This window comes from Nannobrachium achirus (genome assembly GCF_963921795.1).
Source record: "Nannobrachium achirus genome assembly, chromosome: 5".
Taxonomy (NCBI): Eukaryota; Metazoa; Chordata; class Actinopteri; order Myctophiformes; family Myctophidae; genus Nannobrachium; species Nannobrachium achirus.
In genome coordinates, this window is record NC_137814.1 from 14,998,167 (window position 1) to 15,023,962 (window position 25,796).

General features: G+C 44.0%; 1 protein-coding gene across 1 annotated transcript in view; it reads left to right on the forward strand.

Annotated features, from left to right (window-relative positions):
- Positions 1–342: 342 nt before the first annotated feature.
- pappa2 (pappalysin 2) overlaps positions 343–25,796 on the forward strand; it is a gene marked incomplete at both ends in the record, with an annotated part of 196,915 nt that continues 171,461 nt past the window's right edge. Inside the window, 6 exons of the mRNA XM_080725573.1 lie at positions 343–614; positions 720–1,173; positions 1,675–2,050; positions 14,458–14,690; positions 16,898–17,125; positions 18,590–19,188. Of these exons, the coding sequence (XP_080581699.1) occupies positions 343–614; positions 720–1,173; positions 1,675–2,050; positions 14,458–14,690; positions 16,898–17,125; positions 18,590–19,188 (2,162 nt within the window). The remainder of the gene's footprint in view (positions 615–719; positions 1,174–1,674; positions 2,051–14,457; positions 14,691–16,897; positions 17,126–18,589; positions 19,189–25,796) is intronic.

A 25,796-nucleotide genomic window follows, 5' to 3' on the forward strand; every position in this document is an offset into this window, starting at 1 on the left:
ATTTATTCCAAAACAGAATACCAAATAAACCGGAACAATTATCCACTTTGTGAGAGGCGGTCAAATAAAGACATCTATCAGTGTGTTTTTTTTTTTTATAGATCTGTAATAGGCCTGCTGCTCCTGCAAAGTGGGATTTGCTTATGAAATTGAAAGACAAAATAAAACCTCAGAACTAATAGGTCCTATACGTTAAAACAAACTAAAGAGCTATCATTCTAAACATAACTGCCCCCCTCTCCAAAATAATAATAATACAAACATTTAAAATAAATAAATAAATAAACACGCTTTAAAAAAAAAAACAATATAAACATCCCCTCCCCCCCCCAAAAAAAAACAATGTCGTTCGTCAGACTACTGGCTCTCGCGCTCGTCCTCGTCACCAACACGTGGCTGCTCTACCCGGTGCGCTCCGACCCCGTGCGCCGCTTCAAGCGCACGCTGGCCCGGCGGGCCGACAGCGAGGTGACGCTGCTGGCAGGTGAGCCATGCGGCAGCTCCCCGAGGCAGCGGAGGCTGCATCCCCGCTCCCTGCTGCTCCCTGCGCCGACGCAACGACGCCCTCCAGCGGCCCCGCTGAGGACGCACAGCAGCAGCCGGACCAGGACGCTGTATTACAGCAGCAGAAGCAGCAGCAGCAGCAGCAGCAGCACAGGAGCAGCAGCAGAGCCTGCTCCTGTGGTCACTTCTTTTCCGGACACGGGCGCGCGGGGGAGGCTGCAGGCGGCCGCTCGCTGGGGGGAGGAGGAGATACGGTGGGGGGAGGAGGAGGACTCTGACAATGTGGCTCTGAAAGGCGAGGATCGATTTGTCTTGCCAGGGGAGGTTGATGGGGTTCCCCTCCATCATCACCACCATCATCATCAGCCTCCTGATTCCAACCAGGCTGGTTTGACTCCTGTGACAAAACGTGACAACAGAGACCTAAGTGACTATAGGCCTAGCCATGAGCACACGAGAGAAGCAACTCCGCGCTCAAAAGAAGGCCCTGCAGGAGGAGAACACCATGAACCCCCACCCCAGAGCGGGGACCACCCTCCTCCTCACCCCCTCGGCCGGTTCCCCCGCAGCCTCAGAGGAACACCTCTTCAGGAGGAGGAGAGCAACGACAGTTGGGAGGAAGCCGGGATCCCCGACAGCCTGGCCAGCTCCCAGGCGGGGCCTCTGCAGGTCAGTGTTGATTTCGTTGACTAAAACTAGGACGAAAAAATGTTTGTCGACTGCGTTTTTTTTTTCACTGACGAAAACTAAATAAAAACTAAATAAAAACTAAGCTGTGATGACTAAAACTAAGACTAAATATATTGACTATTTCGTCAACAAAATAAAAACTAGACTAAAACATCAGGGAGGGACTAGTGGAGAAGAGAGTCATTTTATGTTTGGTTGCTCTCAGGTATTGCTCTCAGGTATACTACAAGCTCGCAACGCGTTGTGAGCTTGTAGATCTGCTATTTTCAGCACACAACCAAGTGTAAAATAGTTGACTAAATAGTTGACTAAATCAACCGTAGATTTAGTCGCCTAAAATCTTATTTAGTTGACAAAAATTTGACAAAAACAAACTTTTCCGGTTGACTAAATTATGACTAAAACTAAATGACATCTTATTCAAAAGACTATGACTAAAACTAAATCAAATTTTGCTGTCAAAAAACAACATTGCTGCAGGTGCTGTACAAACTGGGGCAGGCGCTTCAGGAGGACGGGGACCACCGCCAGCAGCAGCCCGGCGCGGCCCCCCTTCCTCACGCCCCGCACGAGAGCTCCGAGGACTACTCGGGGGAGGTGGAGGAGAGGGGGCCCGCCGCCGCCGGCGCTCCCAACAGGTTCCCCCCCTCCTCCTCCGACGGTGGCACGTCGTCGACCTGGGGGAGCCCCGTGCCCAAGGTGCCCCCCTCCTGGATGTCGGCGCTGTACTTCAGCGGGCGGCGGGAGCAGCTGAAGCTGAAGCCTGCCGCGGACGTAGAGCTGCCCAGGGCCAAGTTCAGCCTGGAGCTGTGGGTGAAGCCGGAAGGGGGGCAGAGTAACCCCGCCATCATAGCAGGTGGGTGGCACTCTATATGTCTATATGGGCCTTTATGTAGCACAGGTCCCTTAGCTGAGAGCAGTGGCGTCAGTTCAGAAAAAGTTAAGGTATGGCAACATGACTGGTGTCTTGCAAGTGTGCCTTCGCGCGCGTGCAAGACACCAGTCATGTTGCCATACCTTAGCAACAGGCATGATACATTTATTTTAAGAAGTACATTCTATTTCCCCCCCCCCCCGTTTTCTATGGTTTCTTGGGCCTGATATGGCAGCCTGGAATGGTTGTTCAAGAGCAGCTAAACTTGGCATGTTAGTAAACGTGCCACAATTAACATTAATGAATTATTGCACCCATGTGCAGCTGACCTGCGGAACCTGGGAATATACCATTTTGTCAAGATGGGGAGAATACAAGTGTGGAGAATATGCCGTAGACCTAATTATAATACCTTGTTAAAGTGACCATTTTGTAAAATGTTGCATTTGTAGTTATTTTACTGTAATTTAACAACATAATAACCAGCACAGAAAGACAAAGAGACATTCATGGATTTATATTTAAAAGTAACTTTTATTTTCCCCCCTGGACCCAGGGTATGGCAGCTGCATACCCCTGCCATACCCTGGCACCCTGGCTGAGAGAGAGATGAATCAGGGACCCTCAGGGACCCACACCACCACCACCACACTACATTGTGTTTCAGATTAAACCTTTCCATTGCCTAATTTCGTAGATAGCTTCATTGACTATCATCAGTGTTGTGTAAATTAATGTTACACATACCGGTAGGAGAAATGTGGTTACATTTTAACTACATAAACCCTAAATACCCAGTAAACTTGACCTTTGGCTCTCTAGGCCTACTACTTTCCCTGTACACCAAACCTCTTTGCCGAAAATAGCCGATCTATAACTCACAACATTGTGAGCTTGTACATCTAGCCTGGCATGGCCATACTAATATCCCTGCGTAGGCTGCGTAGATATTAAGTCTGGAATCTCTGTAAGGAACCTGCATTTCCAAGAGGTTATAAAAAAAAAAAAAAAGAAGAAGTGAGCGGTGCCATCTGTGAGCTTGGCCAATGTGGGATGGGGCGGGCCGTGGGACACCCATCGGGGAATACGTACATACAGAAGAAGCTAGATGTAGGTGCGATTAGCACCACTCAAAATGCCTCTGATGATAAACCCACCCCACGTTTGCATACTGGGCCCTGATTGGTTCCTCACTACTTTGGAGGGAGGGAAATCCAATCACAACTGAGCGTCGCCAGTCCAAATCTGCCGAGGGCAATTTTTGTTTTCGCAGTACTAGCAGATTTGTCTGGCGGTTGTACCGGTACATCGGCTACTTTTGGCTAATGTTTTTTTGTTAGAGAGCGATAAAAAGACTGTATCAAGTATGTATATTACAAGTACCTTTTACCAATTATATAGGGTTTAACCGGATATGCAGCTTGGCAAATAAAAGGTGAATTGATCCCAGTGCATGACGGAGGACGATATCACGATAAATTAAATCTCCACGATACGATTATCGTGAGTGTTTTTTATCACGATAAACGATAATATCGCATATCGTCCCATCCCTAGGTTAATATCAAATAAAAGTTTTTATCACACAAATTTAGCCCCCCCTGTAGTAATTCTGCTCCGAGGTTCCAAGCTCAAATCCCAGCCCACCCCTCGTCTAGTCTACACTCTCGCTCTCACCCTGCGTGTCTGTCCCTAATAGCTCTGGAGTGGACCAGAGTATGTCCCCTATCTGTCTTTCTACCTGTCTACCTATGTAGGCTGTCCTGTTTGGATGTCATTTGTCCTTCTTTTCTTTGGAATTTTGATGCTCTCACAGCTGTCTGTCTGCTTGTCTGTCTCCCTTGATTTGGATCCATTCCCAGCATCCTGTTGTGTGTCTGTCTGTCGACCTGCCTGCTTGTCAGTACGACTGTAGATTTATTTGCCCACCTTCTGCCCACCAATAAGCCTTATTGGTTTGTAGGGATGGGACGATACGTGATATTATCGTTTATCGTGATAAAAAAACACACGATAATCGTACCGTGGAGATTTAATTTATCGTGATATTGTCCTCAATTCACCTTTTATTTGCCGAGCTGCATATCCGGTACCGCTTAAACCCTCTATTATTGGTAAAAGGTACTTATAATATACTTGATAGTCTTTTTTTCACTCTTTGCCAAAAAAATAGATGATCTACAAGCTCATGACGTGTCGTGTTGCGACACGTTGTGAGCTTGTAGATCGGCAATTTTTTGGCAAATGTTCCGCCCCAGGATAATGGATTTTGATTATCGCGATAATATCGTAAATCACGATTTCTTTGGTCACAATAATCGTGATATGACATTTTCATATCGTCCCATCCCTATCGGTTTGTCTGTTTGTGTGCTAGATTCTCTCTCTCTCTCTCTCTCTCTCTCTCTCTCTCTCTCTCTCTCTCTCTCTCTCTCTCTCTCTCTCTCTCTCAATCTGTTTCCCTTTTTCGTGATATCTGCTCGTAAATGTTTTCTGTCTGTTTCACAGCACCAGTCACTGTCTGACTGCATGTCACCAACGTGCAAGCGCATTTACAATATGATGTGTGATTTAGAGTATTGTGGGTGGTGTGGTGGACTGTCACAGTCAGATTATGTCAATTTGTTCATGTTAAAGACAGGGTGAAATCAAAAACATGTTTTTCACACTTTTAGAGCATATCTGTAGTGATAATATGGCCACACCTAACACTAGATGCCAAAAAAATAGAAAATAAACAATGTTTGTGTATATTTATATCAAAGGTCCCTAAATAGGCCATTCTTAATTACTTCCTGTGAACAGAAATTCAAAAAGTGATGACATAGACAGGTCCGCTTGCATATAAATGAACCTGTTTGTTTCCCATTGCTGGCTCCCATTACTCCCATTACTCAGATTTTAAATCCCATCCCCTGAAGGGCTGGTCCCCTCGGATTGGTTCAGAAACACACAGGCTTCCTTTTCAAACTGAAACTTCAACATAAAATGCCCAAAATAATCATTTCATTGGGTCCTTAAACTTCGTTCTGTTTATCTAACAGGGTTAGTTAGGGTCACCTTTTTGGAGATAAATGTTCTCTGTCAAAGGCCCACACCTACATGCTTTACATGCCATTTTGTATCTATTTTGGACTCTTTCTTATATTATTTGAGAATTTGGCCAATGTTTGACCAGTTTTCGAGTGGTTCTTCCAACATCTGTATGTGTACGGTGCTAACCGTGTCTGTATGTCCCCCCACATCCCACATTGGGGGCGTGTTCCCTCTTCCGCGTCATCAGTGCCCACACCCTAGGTAGGATTGGCGATAGGGCCTTTTTGTGTGGAGTTTGCATGTTCTCCCCATGTCTCCTAGGGTAGATACCCTCACAAAAACATGCAGTAATCCTGGTCTCTATAATGCCTCCACCTGGCCAGCCGGGGCGCCTGATGGAGGGGAAAGGAACTGTTTGGAATAACGTGTTCCTTCCACGCGCTACGTCCAAATCGGGGAAATCCCCACTGTCAGGTGAAAAGAAGCAACTTGGACTCCTCATGTATAGAAGGAAGCATGAGGTCAGACCGTTGTCTCCCCAGGCGCGGCAGAGGGAGTTCAGAGCCCAGGATTACATACCGATGTTTCTGGTTGACATTGGCACATTTCACTCAGGTTTCTTCATCTCACTCATGTCACTTTGTCTGCTGACCTCACTCAGCAACAAAATAAAAATAAAACAAACTAAAATAAAAAATAAAACAATTCACAGGAGGCAAGCAGTGATCACCCCATGATGTGCACTGCAATGTAGTTTCAAATGCACTACATTGCAGATGCTTTTTGAGAGTAAAAAGCAAAAAAAAGAAAAGAAGACACGTGTGACATGCATGATCTAGACAGATTGCCCCAGGAAATGTGCCAATCTCAACCCAAAACAACGGTAGGCAGTTGGCACTGGGTGATAATGAGTTACAAAATCGTGGGATAAAAATGATATAAAAAAATGTCTTTAGGTCTTTAATTGTCACTTCGCTCACTGTCATCTTGGATCCCCCCCACAATTCATGTGGGGACCCACAGATTGAGAACCACTGCAGTTCCATAGTTATGTTGATGATGTTAAGGATCATGATGACAATGGCAGTGTGGTAATGATGATTATGATGATTAGGGCTGTCTTGATCATGACATTTCACTCAATTTAATTGTTTTTGTCGTTGACAATTACATTTCTGTTTTGATGGTAGGCTTTGAAGTTGCACATGGCAGACACATAACCTAAATATACAAAGAAATTACAACATATTTGACAACTTTATACTTAAAAAATAACATTGATTGTGGAAATAGCCGATCTACAAGCTCACAACGTGTCGCATCGCGACGCCTTGTGATTCACACTTTGTTAGCCTTCTGGTTGGTTCCTGACTGACCAACCAGCAGGCTCTATCTGCCTTGTCCCGCCCTGATTCCGCCTTTTTTATGTTGAGAAAAATTATGTTTGGAGAAATAAAAACATTTAAAAACATGCTGAGTCACTATACTGCCACTGAGCAGCTCCATTTTAGTGAAACCAAGTTACTGAAATTAGAATCGAACACAGAACACAGAATAACAATACGAAGCAACTGAATTAAAATGGTAGTGGATGGAGTGTCCCACCGAGTGTCCCACCAAGACACAGCAACCAATGGGTGTGAAGATGGGCAGGACAACGGGCGGGACTTGACAAAGGGTGAATTATGATGATTAAGACAAAATAATTGCGATTATGTCAAATAATTGCGATTATGTCAAATAATTGCGATTATGTCAAATAAATGCGATTAGATGATTAAGATGTAATGATTGTGACAGGCCTAATGATGATGAGGATGATGAGGATGGCTACCATGTAAAACAAGTGACATTGATTTCAGACAGATAATCCCTCCCACTGGCATCAGTCAGGAGTCAGGACTAACAGTCTCTCTACCTTCCGCCGCAGTCTGAAAACCCATCTCTTCAGAATCCATGTGATCATCTAGCGCTCTTTGTTATATTCGCCCCTGCACTCGTTTGCCTAGTTTAGATAGATGTTAGGCGTGTGCTAACTTGTTCACAGATGCTATGAATGTCGTCTCAATGTGTTGTTTACTTGTTCGCGATGCCAAGTAGCCCAAATGACCACCCCAACGGGGCTGCTCACAGGGAATTCCCGGGGACCACCGACTCCTTGTGCTCCAGAACGGATGCAAAAGTGGTCGCGCCACTGCAGCGCACATAAAATGCCGTAACTCGGGGTAGGAACGACCGGGAGTAAATTAAATACATACATAAATACATAAACTCTTATTGCCCGGCCACATAACCTGTTGTTTGGGTTCATGGTGCTGTAAATTGCAGTCATACTGCTGCCCAGATTGTCTGATGTCCATCACTCTATTTTACAGCAACACAGAAGAGAGAGCAATCGGGTTATACCAGGGGGCTTCAACAGGGGGTCCGGGACCCCTAGAGTTACTACAGGGGGTCCTTCATCTTTGTGTGATAGAAACTTTTTTCTCTTTTTTTAAAGAGGTGGTGCCATGATTCCCCCCCCCCCCTCTAAAACATGATTATCAGGTATTATGATTATACTAGGAGGAAGATTTTTTCCAAAAAAGTATACAGAAAGAGTTAAAATTGGGTTTTTATGTGGCCACACCCCCAGTTCATTAAGTAGTGCATGGATGTCATGGTGGGTGGTGACCCAGCTGAAGTTAGCCACACCCCACAGTGTTGGGTGAATGGTAATTAGGGGAGGAGTTGATTCTGTGATGTAAAAGTATCTGTGTTTTTTAACTGACACTTTTGACCACAAGGTAGCAGCCTCCAAGAGAAAACAAACAAATACCAAGAGAATACATAATTGCTCATAAAAACCACACCAGGGGGTCCAATGATGTACTTTCAACCTCCTAGACACATGAAAAACAGAAAAAGTACAAAACTATGGCACCACCTCTTTAAATTAACCACTTGAACCCTAGCGTCCATATTCTGAGAACTTTAGCCAAAAATAGCTGATCTACTAGCTCACAACGCCTCGCAGCATTGTGAGCTTGTAGATCGGCAGCGTTGTGAGCTTGTAGATCGGCTATTTTCAGCGAAGAGGTTTGTTGTAGAGGGGGAAAAGAGATTAAGTACAGAGTGAAAGGTCAAGTTTATTAAGTATTGACAGTTCAAGAATCCAAAATACACTGATGATTGTGCTGTCAAACAATGAAACTATACGGAATCTATGAAAAGGTTGTGGGGGTCCCTGCTTCATCTCTCTCTCTCAACTAAGGGGTCCCTGGCCTGAAAACGTTGAAGACCCCTGGGTTATACAGTATGTCAGCAATTATGTTCACACTAGCAATAACCTTTATGCATGAGCATCAAATGTGGGATATCCTGAGTATTTGGAAACACAATCCAACACATGTCTACAGTTACATAACATGAAACGTCCCACTTTTCAGTTCATTCAGTCTCCCTCTCTCTCTCTCGATCCCTCCTCTCTCTCTCTCTCTCTCTCTCTCTCTCTCTCTCTCTCTCTCTCTCTCTCACACACACACACACACACACACACACACACACACACACACACACACACACACACACACACACACACACACACACACACACACACATGCAGGGGCGTCACAAGGGGTAGGAAAGTGGGACTGAGTTACCAGGGCCCAAGGTGGAGGGGCCCTAGTAACTTTAGCTATTTAAAAATAGCAGATATACAAGCTCACGGTGCCGCGCTGCGAGCTTGTAGATCTGCTATTTTTTTAAAGTCGTAAAAATGCGCGCACATCTTTGAATATATGTATTTTTTAGTGAACATTGTAACTCAAATTTTGCTTCTGGGGGGTCCCTGGAACTAAATATTTTGAGATGACATAGAAACATAGGTTTCTTGGCACACATTTTCACGATTTTTCAAAAATAGCAGATCTACAAGCTTGTATATCTGCTATTTTTCAATAGTTAACATTCATGGGGGGCCCGCAGTGAATCCTTGTACCCAGGGCCCAGAATTTGGTGTGACGCCCCTGCACACACAAACACACCACACAGCCAGCTTGCCTGTGGCATTTCACTGAGTCATAGAATGCAATGCACGCTGATCTTATTTCTAAGTAGGGTCGTCACGTGAAGATCTCTCTCTTCCCTCCAGTGAGGCCCGGCCAAGAACGTCGGCATGTCAATCACTACACAATTTGACAAGACAGAACTGTTCATTCATGAACATCAAACAAATCAGTCAGGATTAAAACCAGGGGTGGAAAGTAACTAAGAACTTTTACTCAAGTACTGTACTTAACTACTCCACTACATCTCGGAGGAAAATATTGCACTTTTACTCCGCTACATCTATTTGAAAACTCTAGTTGCGGCTGAAGGTCGCATTATACCCTGAGAGATCTCGTAGCTTGTCTGACTGTCAGTACAGGAAGTGATGTCACGTGATGTCAGTGAGTCACAGTGATGTGGTACAGTACAGAATGACTCATATAGGGGCATAAAAAGGATGTCACGTGACATCACTTCCTGTACTGACAGTCGGACAAGCTACGAGATTTCTCAGGGTATAAAAGTCCATATATGGTCATTCCCAGAAAAAGAAAAAAAAACTTTTATGCCCATACATTCTGATGTCATAAATCCCAGGCCGAAAATGTCTTCTTCTTTCGTGTATCATCATCCTTGATGATTGAAAATGAGAATGTTAGGGTACCCCCTTATGCCCATATATGGAGATCCACAGGCATCAAACCAAGGCCCTAACTCAATAAAGGCCCCATGTGGAGATTTCTGATGTAAAAAATCTTAGGCCGAAAATTAGAATGTTAGGGTACCCCCTTATGCCCATATATGGAGATTCACAGGCATCAAACCAAGGCCCTAACTCACCAAGGCCCTGCTTGGCATTACTTACGTACGTTGTATGCCCATATATGGGGATTCCTATATTGTCAATATTAAGGACATTATTAAGGATATTATGTTATCAATATTAAGGACATATACAGTATGGGAATGCCCATATTTGGTAATGTCCATATATGGGCATGTTTTTGCGACGCATTGTGAGCTTGTAGATCTGCTATTTTTTGGCAAAGACATTTGATAGAGAGTGAAAAAAAGACTGTATCAAGTATGTTTATTTGATAAGTACCTTTTACCAATTATAGAGGGTTTAAGTGGTAACGGACATGCAGCTCTGCAAATAAAAGGTGAATTGATCCCAGTGCATAATATCGTAAATCGCGATTTCTTTTGTCACAATAATCGTGATATGACATTTTCATATCGTCCCATCCCTAGTGTGGTGTGGTGTGGTGTGCTGTGGTGTGGTGTGGTGCGGTGCGGTGCGGTGCGGTTGTCCAGATAGTGAGACCGCAAACTGTTATGTCTGCTCACATTTACTCTGATCAAAGATCAGACTCCATTACTCAACCTTTTTTCTCTCCATTGTTTCCTTATGTGGGGGCGGCATTTTGATGGCATGGGTCATTCCCTTTCTAGTATTTCGAAAGGAATCCGTCAAATGTAGTGGAAAAACAACCTGGTATCGTTTCTACTAAGCAGGACACATTGTTTTGAAAATAAGCTCAGAGTAATGGGGATTGTAAGGAACTTGACACTTGGGTCAAGACCAAAGTCACTCATCTAATGTATCTTTTTTCTTTTTAAAATTCTGTTTGTATAGTAAAACCAGATATATAAAGGTTTAGATAGGTCATAAGCATCCATGGTGGAGATGCAATTTATGGCTCTTTGAAGTGAGCCATGAGCCATGGATCTGTCTCACTTAAAAGAGCCGTTCAAAAGACTGGCTCCTTTGGCTCATTGTATATTTATATTTTTAAAGAAGCATTTTTAAGAAGCATTCATTGAAACATGAATCCACAAGGTGGCACGTCATTCCTCTGCTGACAGTTGAGATCACAATGTTGTATTTACACCTAAAAAAACAAAAAAACAAGGAGGCAACACTGAACTGAACTTGCTCCTCCCTAGCTATAGCCAGGCTTTACCAACTGGCTAGGCCTGGCACAATGTGGGTGGGCACAGATGTGAGCTTGTACATCGACTATTTTAAAATAGCAAACATTTAAATATTTACAGGGACACAATACAGTCTTTTGTCAGGGAAGTGGACTTCCCAAGCAATATGGAGACGTTTTAATTTTAGAAATTGCTTCATTATTGACTAAACTATGATCAAATCAAACTGTGGTGTCTTACTTTGCTTCCTAGATAGCTGCGCATCGCCGTGCCGCGCCGCACCGCGCATCGCTTTTGTGTTAAAACCCCCCCCTCCCCCCAAATGAACGGCTCCCTACTCCGCGAACCGGATCCCATCGTTCACTTCAAAGAGCCGTTCAAAAGATTTGATTCGTTCGCGAACGTCGCATCTCTAATCCATGGTAACAGCCACCTACTTTGCAAGGGCACATCTAGAGAAGGGGTGGGTAACTTTAATGATGGAGAGAGCCAGTGTATTTCCACACACTCCAGAGGCCCACATTGCATATTACATTATCGGGCAGTTATCTTGAGTTTTAACTTTTTTCGTAAGTGAATGCTCTACTCTGTGGTTCTATGCCACACAAAAGTAGCAAAAAATAGCCGCTCTACAAGCTCAAAACGGGTTGCACTGCGACACGCTTTGAGCTTGTAGAGCGGCTATTTTTGACATTTTTGAATTGGAATCCTGAAAAGTTACATCACGTTTGGAATCGAAACAGCTGAAATCAATAACACATCAGTATTCCGATATTAAGCTGCGGGCCGCATTAAGTGAAGGTGGGGGCCGCATGTGGCCCCCAGGCTGACCCTGCTCTTGATCTCAAACTGGTTTGTGAGATGTCCATCTTGTATCATTCCAGAATAACTGGACTAGTGATGTTCACTATCTTAGTGGGCACTATATGGTGTCTCAGTTGCTTCCAGGTGCCAGGTGGTCTCATGTCATGTGTAATACAATCTCTTCTGTCTTTGACACAAAAATGTCCATTCTGACTCCTATGCATTTTATTTGAGTAACCATATATACTTTGTATATAGGGTTCGCCTCCACACCAAATCTCTTCGCCGAAAATAACCGAACCATAAGCTCTTAACGTGTCACGATACGCCAAATTGTGAGCTTGTAGACCAGCTATTTCTGCAGAATGTCTATTCGTCTATGTTCACCAATCGTTCGCCTAATGACTTGAATATGGACGCTAAGGTTCAAGTGGTTAGACAGTGTATTTAGCTGCTGCTCAAGGACAGTCTGAGCAGTTTGAGCATGGCACATTTTATTTACTGATTGAAGTCTATGGCATGGTGCAATTACAGCACAGATATTTTTTTATTGTGTCCAGAAAAGTGTTCATTGTAACAATTTCTCAACACAGAGGTAGACGGACACATGGGCCTGTATTTTGATTGTCTTAAGTACCTTAGGAGTCATTCAGACCAAAACACATACTGTATAGGGTTAAATCTGCCTTTTATCATACCCCTTCATACCTGCTTTAGTCGTTTTTTTTTCATAGCTGCCCCTGTTGCTAGATTTCGGCTGCCCCTGTTGCTAGATTTTGCGGGCTCTCTCATAACTAACACAGTGGATTGTCCTTAGGCTAGTGCGGTTATTTCTTTAGCTTCAAAGTTAGTATTTTTTTTATTGGATTGTGTTTACACAACGTCCTAAGACAGCTATGAAAAAAATCGACTAAAGCAGGTATGAAGGGGTATGATAAAAGGCAGATTTAACCCTTCGGTGGTCGGAGACAGTATGGACAGCCTTTAAGTTAAGGCATAAGATCTGGCGCTTAAGACAATCAAAATAGAGCCCCATGGACTCATAAATAGATACATGCTACTGTATTCATGGTATGTATTACAATAGAATAGTTATAGTACAGTCTGAGAAATTCACTTGGCACAGTCGTGGACTCCTAACCACTGCTTTCTTCGACTGAATTAAACGCTTAACCATGAAACTGGCTCACCTCCTCGGGGATATTTTGCAACAATTGTCTACTTTACATACATGCACACTCGTGCACACACTCGTGCACACACACACACACACACACACACACGCACGCGCACACACGCACACACGCACACGCACACACACACACACACACACACACACACACACACACACACACACACACACACACGCACACACGCACACGTTCGTGTAAGCATACATGCATGTCACGCGCACACATGCGTACCGTACAATATTTAAGGAGGGTGAAGGGGTTCCCTGACCCTTCGCTGTTCCACTCTTAGACATCTGGGGAGCAGATGTGGACCTCAGTGTCTGTTGAAACAACAGCTGGAAATATCAGAGCGCTGCGCTGGCTGGCTGACCTACTGGCTGACTGGCTGGCTGGCTGGCTGTTTGACTGGCTGACTGACTGACTGACTGACTGACTGACTGACTGACTGACTGGCTGGCAGGCAGACTGGCTGGCTGACTGGCTAACTGGCTGGCTGCTTGGCTGGCTGGCTGGCTGGCTAAAGGAAATAACTCCACGCATCCATCCCTCTCGCAATTTTTGAGAATATTGAAATGTCTTTTTATTTATTATTCTTTTCTGAAATGTGTGAAATGTTTAGAAAAGTTTGGAAATGTGTGAAAAAAACTAATTGCGCCTATAATGCCTCAAAATAGCGACGGCAGGTTGAAAGCAGGTTTAAAAGTGAGAATGACCAAGCAGCACATACGAAAACTTTGTTTCTTAACCCATTTCGGCCTAGAAATATTGAATGCTTTAACCAGTGAAAAATAGCAGATATACAATCTCACAGCGCGGCACCGAGTGCCGCGCTGCGAGCTTGTAGATCTGCTATTTTTGAAAAAAGTCATGAAAATGTGTGCAAATCTTTGAATATATTTAAATTTTTAAAGCGAACGTTTGTAACTCAAAATTTGCTTCTGGGTGGTCCCTGGAACTAGATATTTTGAGATGGGGGTCCGTGGCCAAATAAATATCAGTTTGGGGTCCTTGCCCTTGGCTTAAAAAAGTTTGAGAACCACTGACATAGTAGTAGTCTCTCAAGAACAGACTAACTGAGCTCCAGTCAAGTGAAAAGGACCTTTTCTTTGACGACGGCTGGCCAGATTGCTGACATAGAAACATAGGCTTTTCCAAAAGCCTTAAGAAGGATTCAAAAGACACTTATAGAATCAGGTCAAAATTCTAATTTTCACGATTTTTCAAAAAATAGCAGATCTACAAGCTCGCAGCGCGGCACTCGGTGCCGCGCTGTGAGCTTGTATATCTGCTATTTTTCAATAGCTAAAGCATAAAATAATGATACACAATAATGTGTACCCTGTTCTAAATGGGTTGTTAACTTCCACCCCTTCTGTTTGTGTGTCTCAGGCGTGTTTGACAACTGCACCCACTCGCTGAGCGAGAAGGGCTGGTCGGTGGGCATCCGCACCGCGGAGCCCCGGGACTCCAAAGACGCCCGGTTCTTCTTCACCCTCCGCACGGACCGGGCCGTCAAGGCCACCACCGTGTACGCCCACCGGCGCTACCACGCCAACGCCTGGACCCACCTGATGGCCACCTACAATGGACACAACATGACCCTGTACGTTGACGGAGCCAAGGTGCGTGTGCAGCAGTGTTGTTTTTGACAGCAAATTTTGATTTAGTTTTAGTCATAGTCTTTTGAATAAAAATGTCATTTAGTTTTAGCCATAATTTTGTCACCTGAAAAGTATTAGTTTTAGTCTAATTTTAGTCGACTAAATATCATAAGATTTTAGGCGACTAAATCTACAGTTGATTTAGTCGACTAAAATGTATTTGGGCAGGCCTTGATGGCATCGTAATGACTGATTTTACACTTGTTTCTGTGCTGAAAATAGCAGATCTACAAGCTCACAACGCGTCGCAGCGCAACGCGTTGTGAGCTTGTCGATCGGCTATTTTCAGCACGCAACACCCGAGAGCGAGTCCCTTCCTAATGTTTTAGTCTAGTTTTTATTTTGTTGACGACATTTTCAATATATTTAGTCTTAGTTTTAGTAATCGCAGCTTACTTTTTAGTTTGTTTTTATTTAGTTTTCGTCATTGAAAAAAACACAGTCGACAAACATTTTTCGTCATAGTTTTAGTCGACGAAATCAACACTGGTGTGCAGGGCGTCACAAGGGTGGGAAAAGTGGGACTGAGTTACTAGGTGGAGGGGCCTTAATTAATAATTATGTTATGCTTTAGCTATTGAAAAATAGCAGATATACAAGCTCAAAGCGCGGCACCTTTCACACTGCTATTTTTGAAAAAGTCATGCGCAGATCTTTGAATATATGTATTTTTTTAAGCGAACATTTGTAACTCAAATCTCGCTTCTGGGGGAGTCCCTGGAACAAAATATTTTTTTGAGCACCACTGACATAGAAACATAGGTTTTTCAAAAAACCTTAGAAGGATCTGAAATATTCAAGTAGGCCTATGCACACATTTTCAAGATGTTTCAAAAATAGCAGATCTACAGAACAAGCTCGCAGCGCGCGCTGCGACGTTGTAGATCGTTTTTAAGTTGCTGAATTCAGTATTTAGATATTTGATATTCATTTTATCAGACATGCCCCCTTCCAGGGGTGCCCGCTATTTTTCTTTTGTCTTTTTTTGTCTTTCTCTTTTTTTTTTTATAAGTAAAACACATTTTGGTTAACAAGTGAATCAATAAGTGAGTTTTTTTAATCTCAATTTCCCCATCCACTGAGACAAGCAAAGCTAAAAAGCTAAACGGTTAGGGTTAGGGCTGTCACAATTATTACATAATAATCGTCTAATCGTGATTATTTGACATTATCGCAATTATTTTGTTATAATCGTCATAATCGTGTCAGAAAAAAATGTCAGAAATAGTGGAAATAGCCGATCTACAAGCTCACAACGCGTCGCGATGCGACACGTTGTGAGCTTGTAGATCGGCTATTTCCACTATCAATGTTATTTTTTAAGGAGTAAGTTGTCAAATATGTCAGTAATGTATTTGTATAATGGTTATGTGTCATATCTACCATATGCAACTCCAAAGCCTAAAAGCCAAACAGAAATGTAATTATCAACGACAAATACACAATTAAATTGTTGATCGCCAATTATTTGAGTGACAATTAACCGTCATGTAAAATGTCATATCGTGACAGCCCTAGTTAGGGTTAGAACAGGGATGTCAAACTCAAATAGACGGGGGGCCAAAATTTAAAACAATTGTACAAGTCGAGGGCCGAACTGGTTCATACGTATTGAAATGATTGTGCATATTGAAACTGAACCTACTGTAACACAGCCTATATTATTGCACTAACATTAATCATTAAATTAATTAAGTAAAACAAAATCATAGAATCAGTTGCAATATTTGCTTATGGCTCTGTCAGTGATTTCAAGTAAAACGTTTCTTTTTTTTTTCTTTTTTTTTCAACAGGCAAACAGCAAAAAATGAAATATGTCCCTTAATAAATGCAAAAATTAGGGTTAGGGACTCGCAGTGCATTGTGGGACTTTTAGTATTATGGTGGTGCGTGCGATATACCATGTGGGGCCATGTTCTAATAGTAATTAAATATCATCCCGCGGGCCGAGGATAATTCATTCACGGGCCTGATTTAGCCCCCGGGCCTTGAGTTTGACATATGTGGGCTAGAACAAGGCCCCCTCACACATTAGAAGAACAATATCAGTCAGTCATACATGTAAATACTTTTACTGAGAAAAGTCGATCAGATGTTTGCGAGATAATGCCCTCTCCTCTCCTCTCCTCTCCTCTCCTCTCCTCTCCTCTCCTCTCCTCTCCTCCCAGATGGGCGAGAGCAGCCTCCAGTCAGGAAGCCTCTACAGTCCCTTCATGAGGATGTGTCGCACCCTCCTCCTCGGCGGCGACCAATCAGAGCAGGCGCACAGCTTCCGGGGCCACGTAGGGGGCGTGGTCTTGTGGGCCCACGCCCGCTCTCACCAGGAGCTTCTCAAAGGGCCGCTGCCAGCCGACAAGGGCAAGACCGTCCTCGCACTGTGGGCCGACTTCACTGACGTGAGTTCCTGCTAAATCAGTGGTCTTCAACCTTTTCAGGCCAAGGACTCCTTAGTTGAGAGAGAGATGAAGCAGGGACCCCCGCCCCACAACCTGTTCATAGATTCCATATAGTTTCGTCATTTGACATTACGATCATCAGTGTATTTTGGATTCATGTCAATTTGTGTTCTCAGATATTTAACCACTTGAACCGTCGATACATAATAAACTTGACCTTTCACTCTGTACTTAGTGTGCTCTTTTTCTAGCCTGGTTAATAAACGAGACCGCACAACACCACCCCGTGGTGTAGTGTGGTCTGGAGCCTCACAATTGAGAATCCATTTCCAACAGCCACCAGAAAGGTTTGGCCAATCAGGGCTGTAGGCTGTGTGGACACAAAAACATTCCCCCCTCCCCCTCCCCTCTATGACAGGCATCAAAGAGGTAGTTGTCTTTGATGTTTCATTGATTAGAGAGAACACTAACGAGCTATTGACACTTGTATGGCTCAATCAATTATTGCGGTTTACAACCCCTTTGAAGTTCAAAGGGAGCAATTAAGAGCAAGTCACCTTGACATTTTTTTAAACCGCCCCTAACATTGCGTCAATAGGCTTTAGCCCGGCCCCCAGAAAAAGAATCTCTCCCTGAAATTCCAGACTCTCTTCCCAAAACGAAGTGTGTGATAGAGTCTGGTTTATTAACCAGGCAACTCTTTTTCTCCTCTACACCAAAGCTATCTGCCAAAAATAGCCGATAAGCTCACAACGCGTCGCAGCGCGAGGCGTTGTGAGCTTGTAGATCTGCTATTTTTGGCTAAAGCTTTCCGAATATGGACGCTAGGGGTCAAGTGGATAATACTAGTAAGACGCCTCAGGGCGACATGCGACCTTGCCCTAAAGGGCCATCTGGCCAGTGATGTATATCGGACCAGTTACCCATATATGGAGATCCATGTACTGTATATAGTACATCCCTTTTATGCCCATATATGGAGATCCCTGTCTGAACCAGCCACACAGATATGGGCTGTCTTCCTCCATATGTTAGATATGGGCTTAATATTGATGACATCAGGGATCTCCATATATGGGCATAAAAGGGATACTGTTAGAGTGGTTCCCATGACATCACAACATACGATATCTTTTATGCCCATACATGGAGATCCCTATCTGAACCAACCACATAGATATGGGCCATGTCTTGGCAATCTACACAATTGGAGAATGTAGACATATTGTTATTTTCGCCAACATTTCCCTGTTATCACTCCTATGGTACCAACTTCAATACAGCATTAAATTGTGGACAAAATGTTATCCAACGTTAACAAAATAGAGACAAAATCTCATCAAATGGTGTTCCATGGCTCAAATGCCGAATAATTACCATTATTGGACCTTGATATGAAAAAGGTTGAAAACCACTGGCCTAAACCTTTGGAATGACATTTTGTTTTGCGCCTTTGCCTTTGAGGTGGAACAGCGGTGGACTCCGTACAAGGCGGGCTTCCACCCGACCGTCGTCGCCGCTCCCGTCCCCGAGCGGGAGCTGGTCTCCCCCTTCCTGCCTCCGCCCTGCGGCCTGACGCCCTGCGACAACACCGACGTCATCCTGGGCTACAACCGGCACTGGCGGCTCCGCGCCCCCAAGCGGGTCCGCTACCGTGTCGTCAACCTCTCCGATGACGACGGGGGCGACCCCACCGTGTCCCCGGCCCAGATCGAGCTGCAGCACCGGGCGCTGACGGAGGCCTTCCGCCCGTACAACATCACCCTGGAGCTCAGCGTGCACGGCGTCCGGAACTCCTCCCTGCGACGGAGGTTCATCCTCAGCAACTGTCGCATCGGGAAGATCGGGAACCGGCAGTGCGACCCCGAGTGCGACCACCCCAGGACGGGCCACGACGGCGGGGACTGCCTGAGGCTGGGGCCCTGCTACAACTGGAAGAGGCAGGACGGCGTGTGCAACATGGAGTGCAACAGCATCCACTACGACTACGACGACGGGGACTGCTGCGACCCGGAGGTGACGGACGTGCTCAAGACCTGCTTCGACCCAGAGTCACCTGATAGGTGAGACCTGTCTCTGTCTGTCTGTCTGTCTGTCTGTCTGTCTGGCAGTCAGTTGTGTAAAGTAACAAAGTACATTTACTTAAGTACTGTACTTAAGTACAATTTTGAGGTATTTGTACTTTACTTGAGTATTTCCAATTTCCAATACTTTTGCTTCTACTCCACTACATCTCAGATCCAAATATTGTACTTTTACTCCACTACATTTATTTGAAAAATTTAGTTATTGGATACTTTGCAGATATAAATTATAATATTATAAAATATAATAATCTACAAGCTCACAACGCGTTAATCTACAAGCTCAAAACGTGTCGCGATGCGACACATTGTGAGCTTGTAGATCTGATATTTTCAAACATTTTGTACTTTTACTTTTGGTAATTTGATGCCAATACTTTTGTACTTTTACTCAAGTACATTTTGAATTCCAGACTTTTTCTTGTAAGGGTGCCCTCACACCAAAATACCTAGAGTGGAATCCGCCAATGCATTTCAATGAGAATGGAGCGTTTTTTGCAGAAATCCTCTACTGGCAAAAAACGCTCCATTCTCATTGAAATGCATTGGCGGATTCCACTCCAGGTATTTTGGTGTGAGGGCACCCTAACAGAGTATTTCTACATTGCAGTATTGATACTTTTACTTAATTAGAACATTTGAGTACTTTTCCCACCACTGCTGGCAGTAGCCTCGCATAGCCAGACGAATCTGCCATTGCGAAGAAAAATTGCCCTTGGCAGATTAGTCTGGTTATTCAAGAAATGTCACGGCTCACAAGTCATGAGGAACCAACCAGGGGCCAGTATGCAAATGTAGTGTGAGCTTGCGCTACTCTGATTGGTTGTAGGTAGGGCTGTCACGATTATGACATTTTACATGACGATTAATTGTCACTCAAATAATTACGATTAACGATTTAATTGTGTTTTTGTCATTGACAATTACATTTCTGTTCGGGTTTTAGGCTTTGAAGTTGCATAATGGCAGATATGACACATAAAATATACAAGGAAATTACTGACATATTTGACAACTTTATACTGAAAAAAGAACATTGATAGTGGAAATAGACGATCTGCTATTCCCAAAATGTTTTACTTTCGATTATGACGATCAGGCGCGGTTCTAGCCCTGAGCAGCAGGGGGTGCTGCAGGGAGCTTTTGCCGTGGGCGCCTCTCCGCGCGCGCGACCGCAGTTTTATTAATTTATTTTTTACGTTTTGCAGTCATTTTGCCCTATTCACCAGCAGTCTCCCAGTCCCCACAAACCCCTTAGGTTAAGCAAAACAACTGATGATTTAAGTAACATTTGTCTCAGCGGACAACTTTTGACATCAAGAAAAGAGTTAGGCAAGCTGCAGCAGCAGTCAAGTGTACTCACCATCCAGAAGAATTAGATTCCAAAACCAGTTGACAACAATCAACAGCAGAGCAGCATATTTTATCCTGTTTATCCATTTGTCCCAGTTTTTGGAAAAAGATTGATGAAAAGCCCCTCTCTCTTATATGCAACTTTGGGAAAGTTGTAAAGGCTTTGGTGGTGATCTTGTACAGTTTCCATAACATTTCCTCATAAAGAACTTCAATTGAGTGTATAATGTTTCTTTTATATGGGTTGTTAGTTGTCCTGCGTGCCTTCCATAATTCCCATGGGCCATGGGTTAACAGTGCGCATTGCAAGATGACGCTGAAATGGACTGCTGTCTTCTCTCTCCCCCCAGCGCCCCCGTTCGCAAATTAATGTGTAGGCTAAACTGTTCTGATAATACAAATTGTTTTGGCTGTCCATTCATCATGTATAACTTAAACTGTGCGCTCGTAGGCTATTCCAAACCAATGCAGCTTAACATAACAAACCGACAACTAGGGCCAACCCAGCAACAACTATCGTTTCCTGTCTTACTTTCACAATAAAGTGTCTCCCGCTTACCTCCCAATGCAGCTTATTTCACGCAGGTTATTATTAACAGGAAAAAGCGTAGCTTAACCTGTGTGTTTTTGTGCAACCAAACGTGCATGGGAGAGAGAGTGATGAGGGTGAGAGAGAGAGAGAGACATTGAGAAGCAGTATTCTCCGTCTGACCGTCTCTCTCCCGATTTTGCTAGCCCCGAAAACTACTGGTGCTAGTCCAGAAAATAGTGGTGCTTAAGAACCAAAAGCCACCGCGTAAATCCGCCACTGATGACGATTATGAAAAATAATCGTGATTATGTCAGATAATTGCGATTAGACGATTATGTAATAAGTGTGACAGCCCTAGTTATATAGGTTTGCATCTTTTTGTAACCGCCCATTGGGGGAAAAGAAATAACACTCAGAAGAACCAGACTAATATCCACGCAGTGATATTGTCTGGCTATGCAAGCTAAGAGTGCAGTTGCATTCGCGAATCGCGAGACACATTATCCAGAGTTGACCGTGTCGAAAAACAAAGTGCATTTCAGATCATCGTATTTCTGTGATATTTCCGTATTTTTGCAAAGCAGAAATCAGAGATGACAGCTGTTATGTCACCCCACCTAATCTGCTCAGTGTGTCGCTGAACACACTGTTTTGAGTTCATGAGAGGGCAAGGTAAAAATAGGAGCTTGATTCTTCCCCTTCACATGACTTCAGTATTTGATGGCAAACATGCCTCAATTAGAAGAGACATTAGGAGACATTTTACAGAGAGAGAGAGAGAGAGAGAGAGAGACAGAGAGAGAGAGAGAGAGAGAGAGAGAGAGAGAGAGAGAGAGAGAGAGAGAGAGAGAGAGAGAGAGAGAGAGAGAGAGAAAAACACACTAATATTTCTTAGTAATTTGGAATCCTAGTTAGGAGAGAAATAATCCATGCATATGCCAGTAGCATGTTATTCAGTTGTATCACCAGATCGTACAAAACGTTAAACTGTACTGTACTGTAGGACTGATCAAAATCAGAATATTACAATACCTTTGACCAAATGCCTCATTATTGATGGCTATGGGAGCGTTTCGCTTTTACTACGTGTCATCTGTTCGACACCCAACTCTAACCTTACCCTAACCTCTGTGGGGTGAGTCGCTAACCCTCCCGACGCTTCTTTGTCGAAATGACGCTTGTTCGAAAGAGCGAGATTTCCCCAATGGTAGAGGCGTTCTAAAGTCTGGCTGTATTTCACAGAGAATGTGCATGTTAATGTCACACTGTCATTGGCTGCACCTGTGTGCTGTGCTAGTTTTGGCGTAAGAGGCGTCAGCTTTCCTAGTTCAGTTGTTGACAGGCAAGCTCACTGCATGGACAGACAAGTCTCCCCGTTTTGCAAGCCACCAAGTATGCACCTTCTGACCGCCGTCATTTATATCGAGTTATCTCTCCATTCCGACATGTCTCCATTCCGACACTAACCCTATCTCTTACCCTAACCCTAACCTTAACCTCTATGGAAGTGTTGCCACTCCGACAATAAGAAGTCACTGTCGGAGTGGCGACATGTCGGAATGGAGAGCGCCCCCCGTTACTATCACATTTACATGAAAAGCGTGTAAATCCGTTGATCCAAACTATAGAAGCTTTTTTAGAAGATTGAGCACACTGTAAAAAAAAAACACTTTTTGGTGAAAACTATTCAGAGAATATCATATAAAATAAAATGGTACGTATGTACTGTTTATCCAAGATCCACATGTGAGCCATGGCCTTATTGGACGCCTACACGCCGTATTGTTGTCATATATACCTGTATTATGTGATGACGCTTGCCTTCGCACCCTGCACTGCTCTAGACGCAATGTGCATTGCTCAACGTGTTAGACACATAAACTGGCACTCTCTCCTTAGCGGTTTTTGGAGTGAATTAGGGAGGAGAGGGCTTAGAAGCCAAAGTCCACACTTGTTATGACTAAACAACTGGACCAGGACCCCACTGACTTACAGTCGGTGTGACAGACAGCTTCATGCAGAGCTCCAGGCAGCGAGCACCAAGGCTTGTCATGAGTTTGGCTTAGCCTCTTGAGACCCACGCCAGTTGTTCTAAAAAAGTTTCCATGTTTTGCTACTATGATCACGTAATCCATCTCACTTTTGTGCCGGTTTTTCAACGCAACATTAGAGTTGATCAACCCTGATCTAGAGCATTCAACAAATATTCGAATATTCGAAATATCTAAATACCGGTATCTAAATCACTATTCGACGTTGTTCACCGAAGTCGAATATTCGCTTATTTAAAAAATGGTATTGTTTTCTCTTTAAAAAATACTAGAAAAAAGCCCCCTGCGGGGGCCTGGCCCCTTTCCTATGCGAGAGTCCCCTGTACCCAGAGATGGATACAGTCCAGTGGGCAGCTAAGCAATACAAATTTAGGATAGCTCAACATTAAATATGCAGTTTTTTTCAAAATGCAATATAGTGTAAATGGCAATCCATCCATCCATCCATCCATCCACATCCATCCATCCATCCATCCATCCACATCCATCCATCCACATCCATCCATCCATCCACATCCATCCATCCATACACATCCATCCATCCACATCCATCCATCCATCCACATCCATCCATCATCCACATCCATCCATCCATCCATCCATCCACATCCATCCACATCCATCCATCCATCCACATCCATCCATTCATCCATCCATCCACATCCATCCATCCATCCACATCCATCCATCCACATCCATCCATCCATCCATCCATCCACATCCATCCATCCATCCATCCATCCACATCCATCCATCCATCCATCCACATCCATCCACATCCATCCATCCATCCACATCCATCCATCCATCCATCCACATCCATCCATCCATCCACATCCATCCATCCATCCATCCACATCCATCCACATCCATCCATCCATCCATCCATCCATCCATCCACATCCATCCACATCCATCCATCCACATCCATCCATCCACATCCATCCATCCATCCACATCCATCCATCCATCCACCCACCCATCCATCCATCCATCCATCCATCCATCCACATCCATCCATCCATCCATCCACATCCATCCACATCCATCCATCCATCCATCCATCCATCCATCCACATACATCCATCCATCCATCCATCCATCCACATCCATCCATCCATCCATCCATACTCTACTGTACCTTACTGTACTGTACTCTACTGTAATCTACTTTACCTCACTGTACTGTACTTTGCTGTACTCTACTGTACCTTGCTGTACTGTACTGTACTGTACTTTACCTTACTGTACTTTACTGTACCCTCTCTCTCTCTCTCTCTCTCTCTCTCTCTCTCTCTCTCTCTCTGTGTGTGTGTGTGTGTGTGTGTGTGTGCATCTGCCCCCCCCCCCCCTTCCCTCTTGTAACCTGAGACCTTGGTGATGATAATGACACTCCGCTCCCAACTATGGATTGCGCAATATATGCCGCCTACAGGCCAAAATGTGGGAAAAAATTGTAAACATTTTGGGATTATGAGAAGTAGAGACACATCTGAAGGTGATAAAGTTGATGTTGGGCAAGGTACATGCATTATTGATTTTTGTATTATGTTTTTTAGACAATTGAACAACTGCTGAACGTGGAGTTACAGATGGAAACACACACAAACACACACACAAACACACTATTTTTTTGGTGCAATTCTGATTATGTAGTGGGATATAGTTTATAAAGCTTGGCTAGAACAGAAGTCATAAGAATGAGTTGTCAATGCCCCTGGTGGATGAATTTGTTAATGCTCTATACCAGGGGTTCTCAAACCTTTTTAGGCTGTGACCCCCAAAATAAACATATTTGAACTGGGGACCCCCACCCTGACAAGCACTTGGAATTGTAGGTATTAATGTGACTCGGTTCCACAGATAAATATTGTGAAAATATTTTCACAATGTTTGCCTCTTGCTTACTTAAAGCTATACTGTGTAAGTTGCTCAACTGGTGGTCTGTAGCAGTATAGCAAACCGCGGTCGCGTTTGCTTTTTTCGTCCGTTTTTCGCTCGCGGACCGGGCCGTCAGACCACCGCGTCCGCCTCGCCTCGCCGAGACGCTTTCAATGAGGTCTCCCGTGTCCTTCTACGAGCAGCGGTTGGAGAGTTACATGCTAGACTCCTCCAGTGTAAACACTGCAGTGTACTTCCTGAAGGCGTGTTTCCTAAACCCACCAGAGAGCCCGGCAGTGTATGTTCTGCGCTGTGATTGGCCGGCAGTGTATAACCCTCGCTGTGATTGGCCGGTAGTGTGATGACGCAATTTTTCCGCGAAAACCGGTCCCGGGCAGGGATCATAGAAAACATATAAAGAGAAGGCTTTAGAAGCTGAAAATAACGGAGTGGGGGTTCTAAAACTTTAACGATTTAACAGCTAGGACCATTTTAAGATTTGTTTTATAAAAAAAGTTACATGGTATAACTTTAACTCATTCTGTGCCTATCCCGAACATGTTCGGCTTTATTTCAATCCAATACAATTTTTTTTTTATTAATTGACTTACCCTGAGCTGCTTGTAGAGTCGTGGGTGGTCCTGGCTCGTCCTACGCTAGCCAGCTAGCCATTTTACATGGTCCGACGATATATTCCATTAAAAATGGTTTAAAATACATTTTTGAGCCCCCCAATGTTCACCAAATGTTCAGCGCCGCTTCCGGAACGT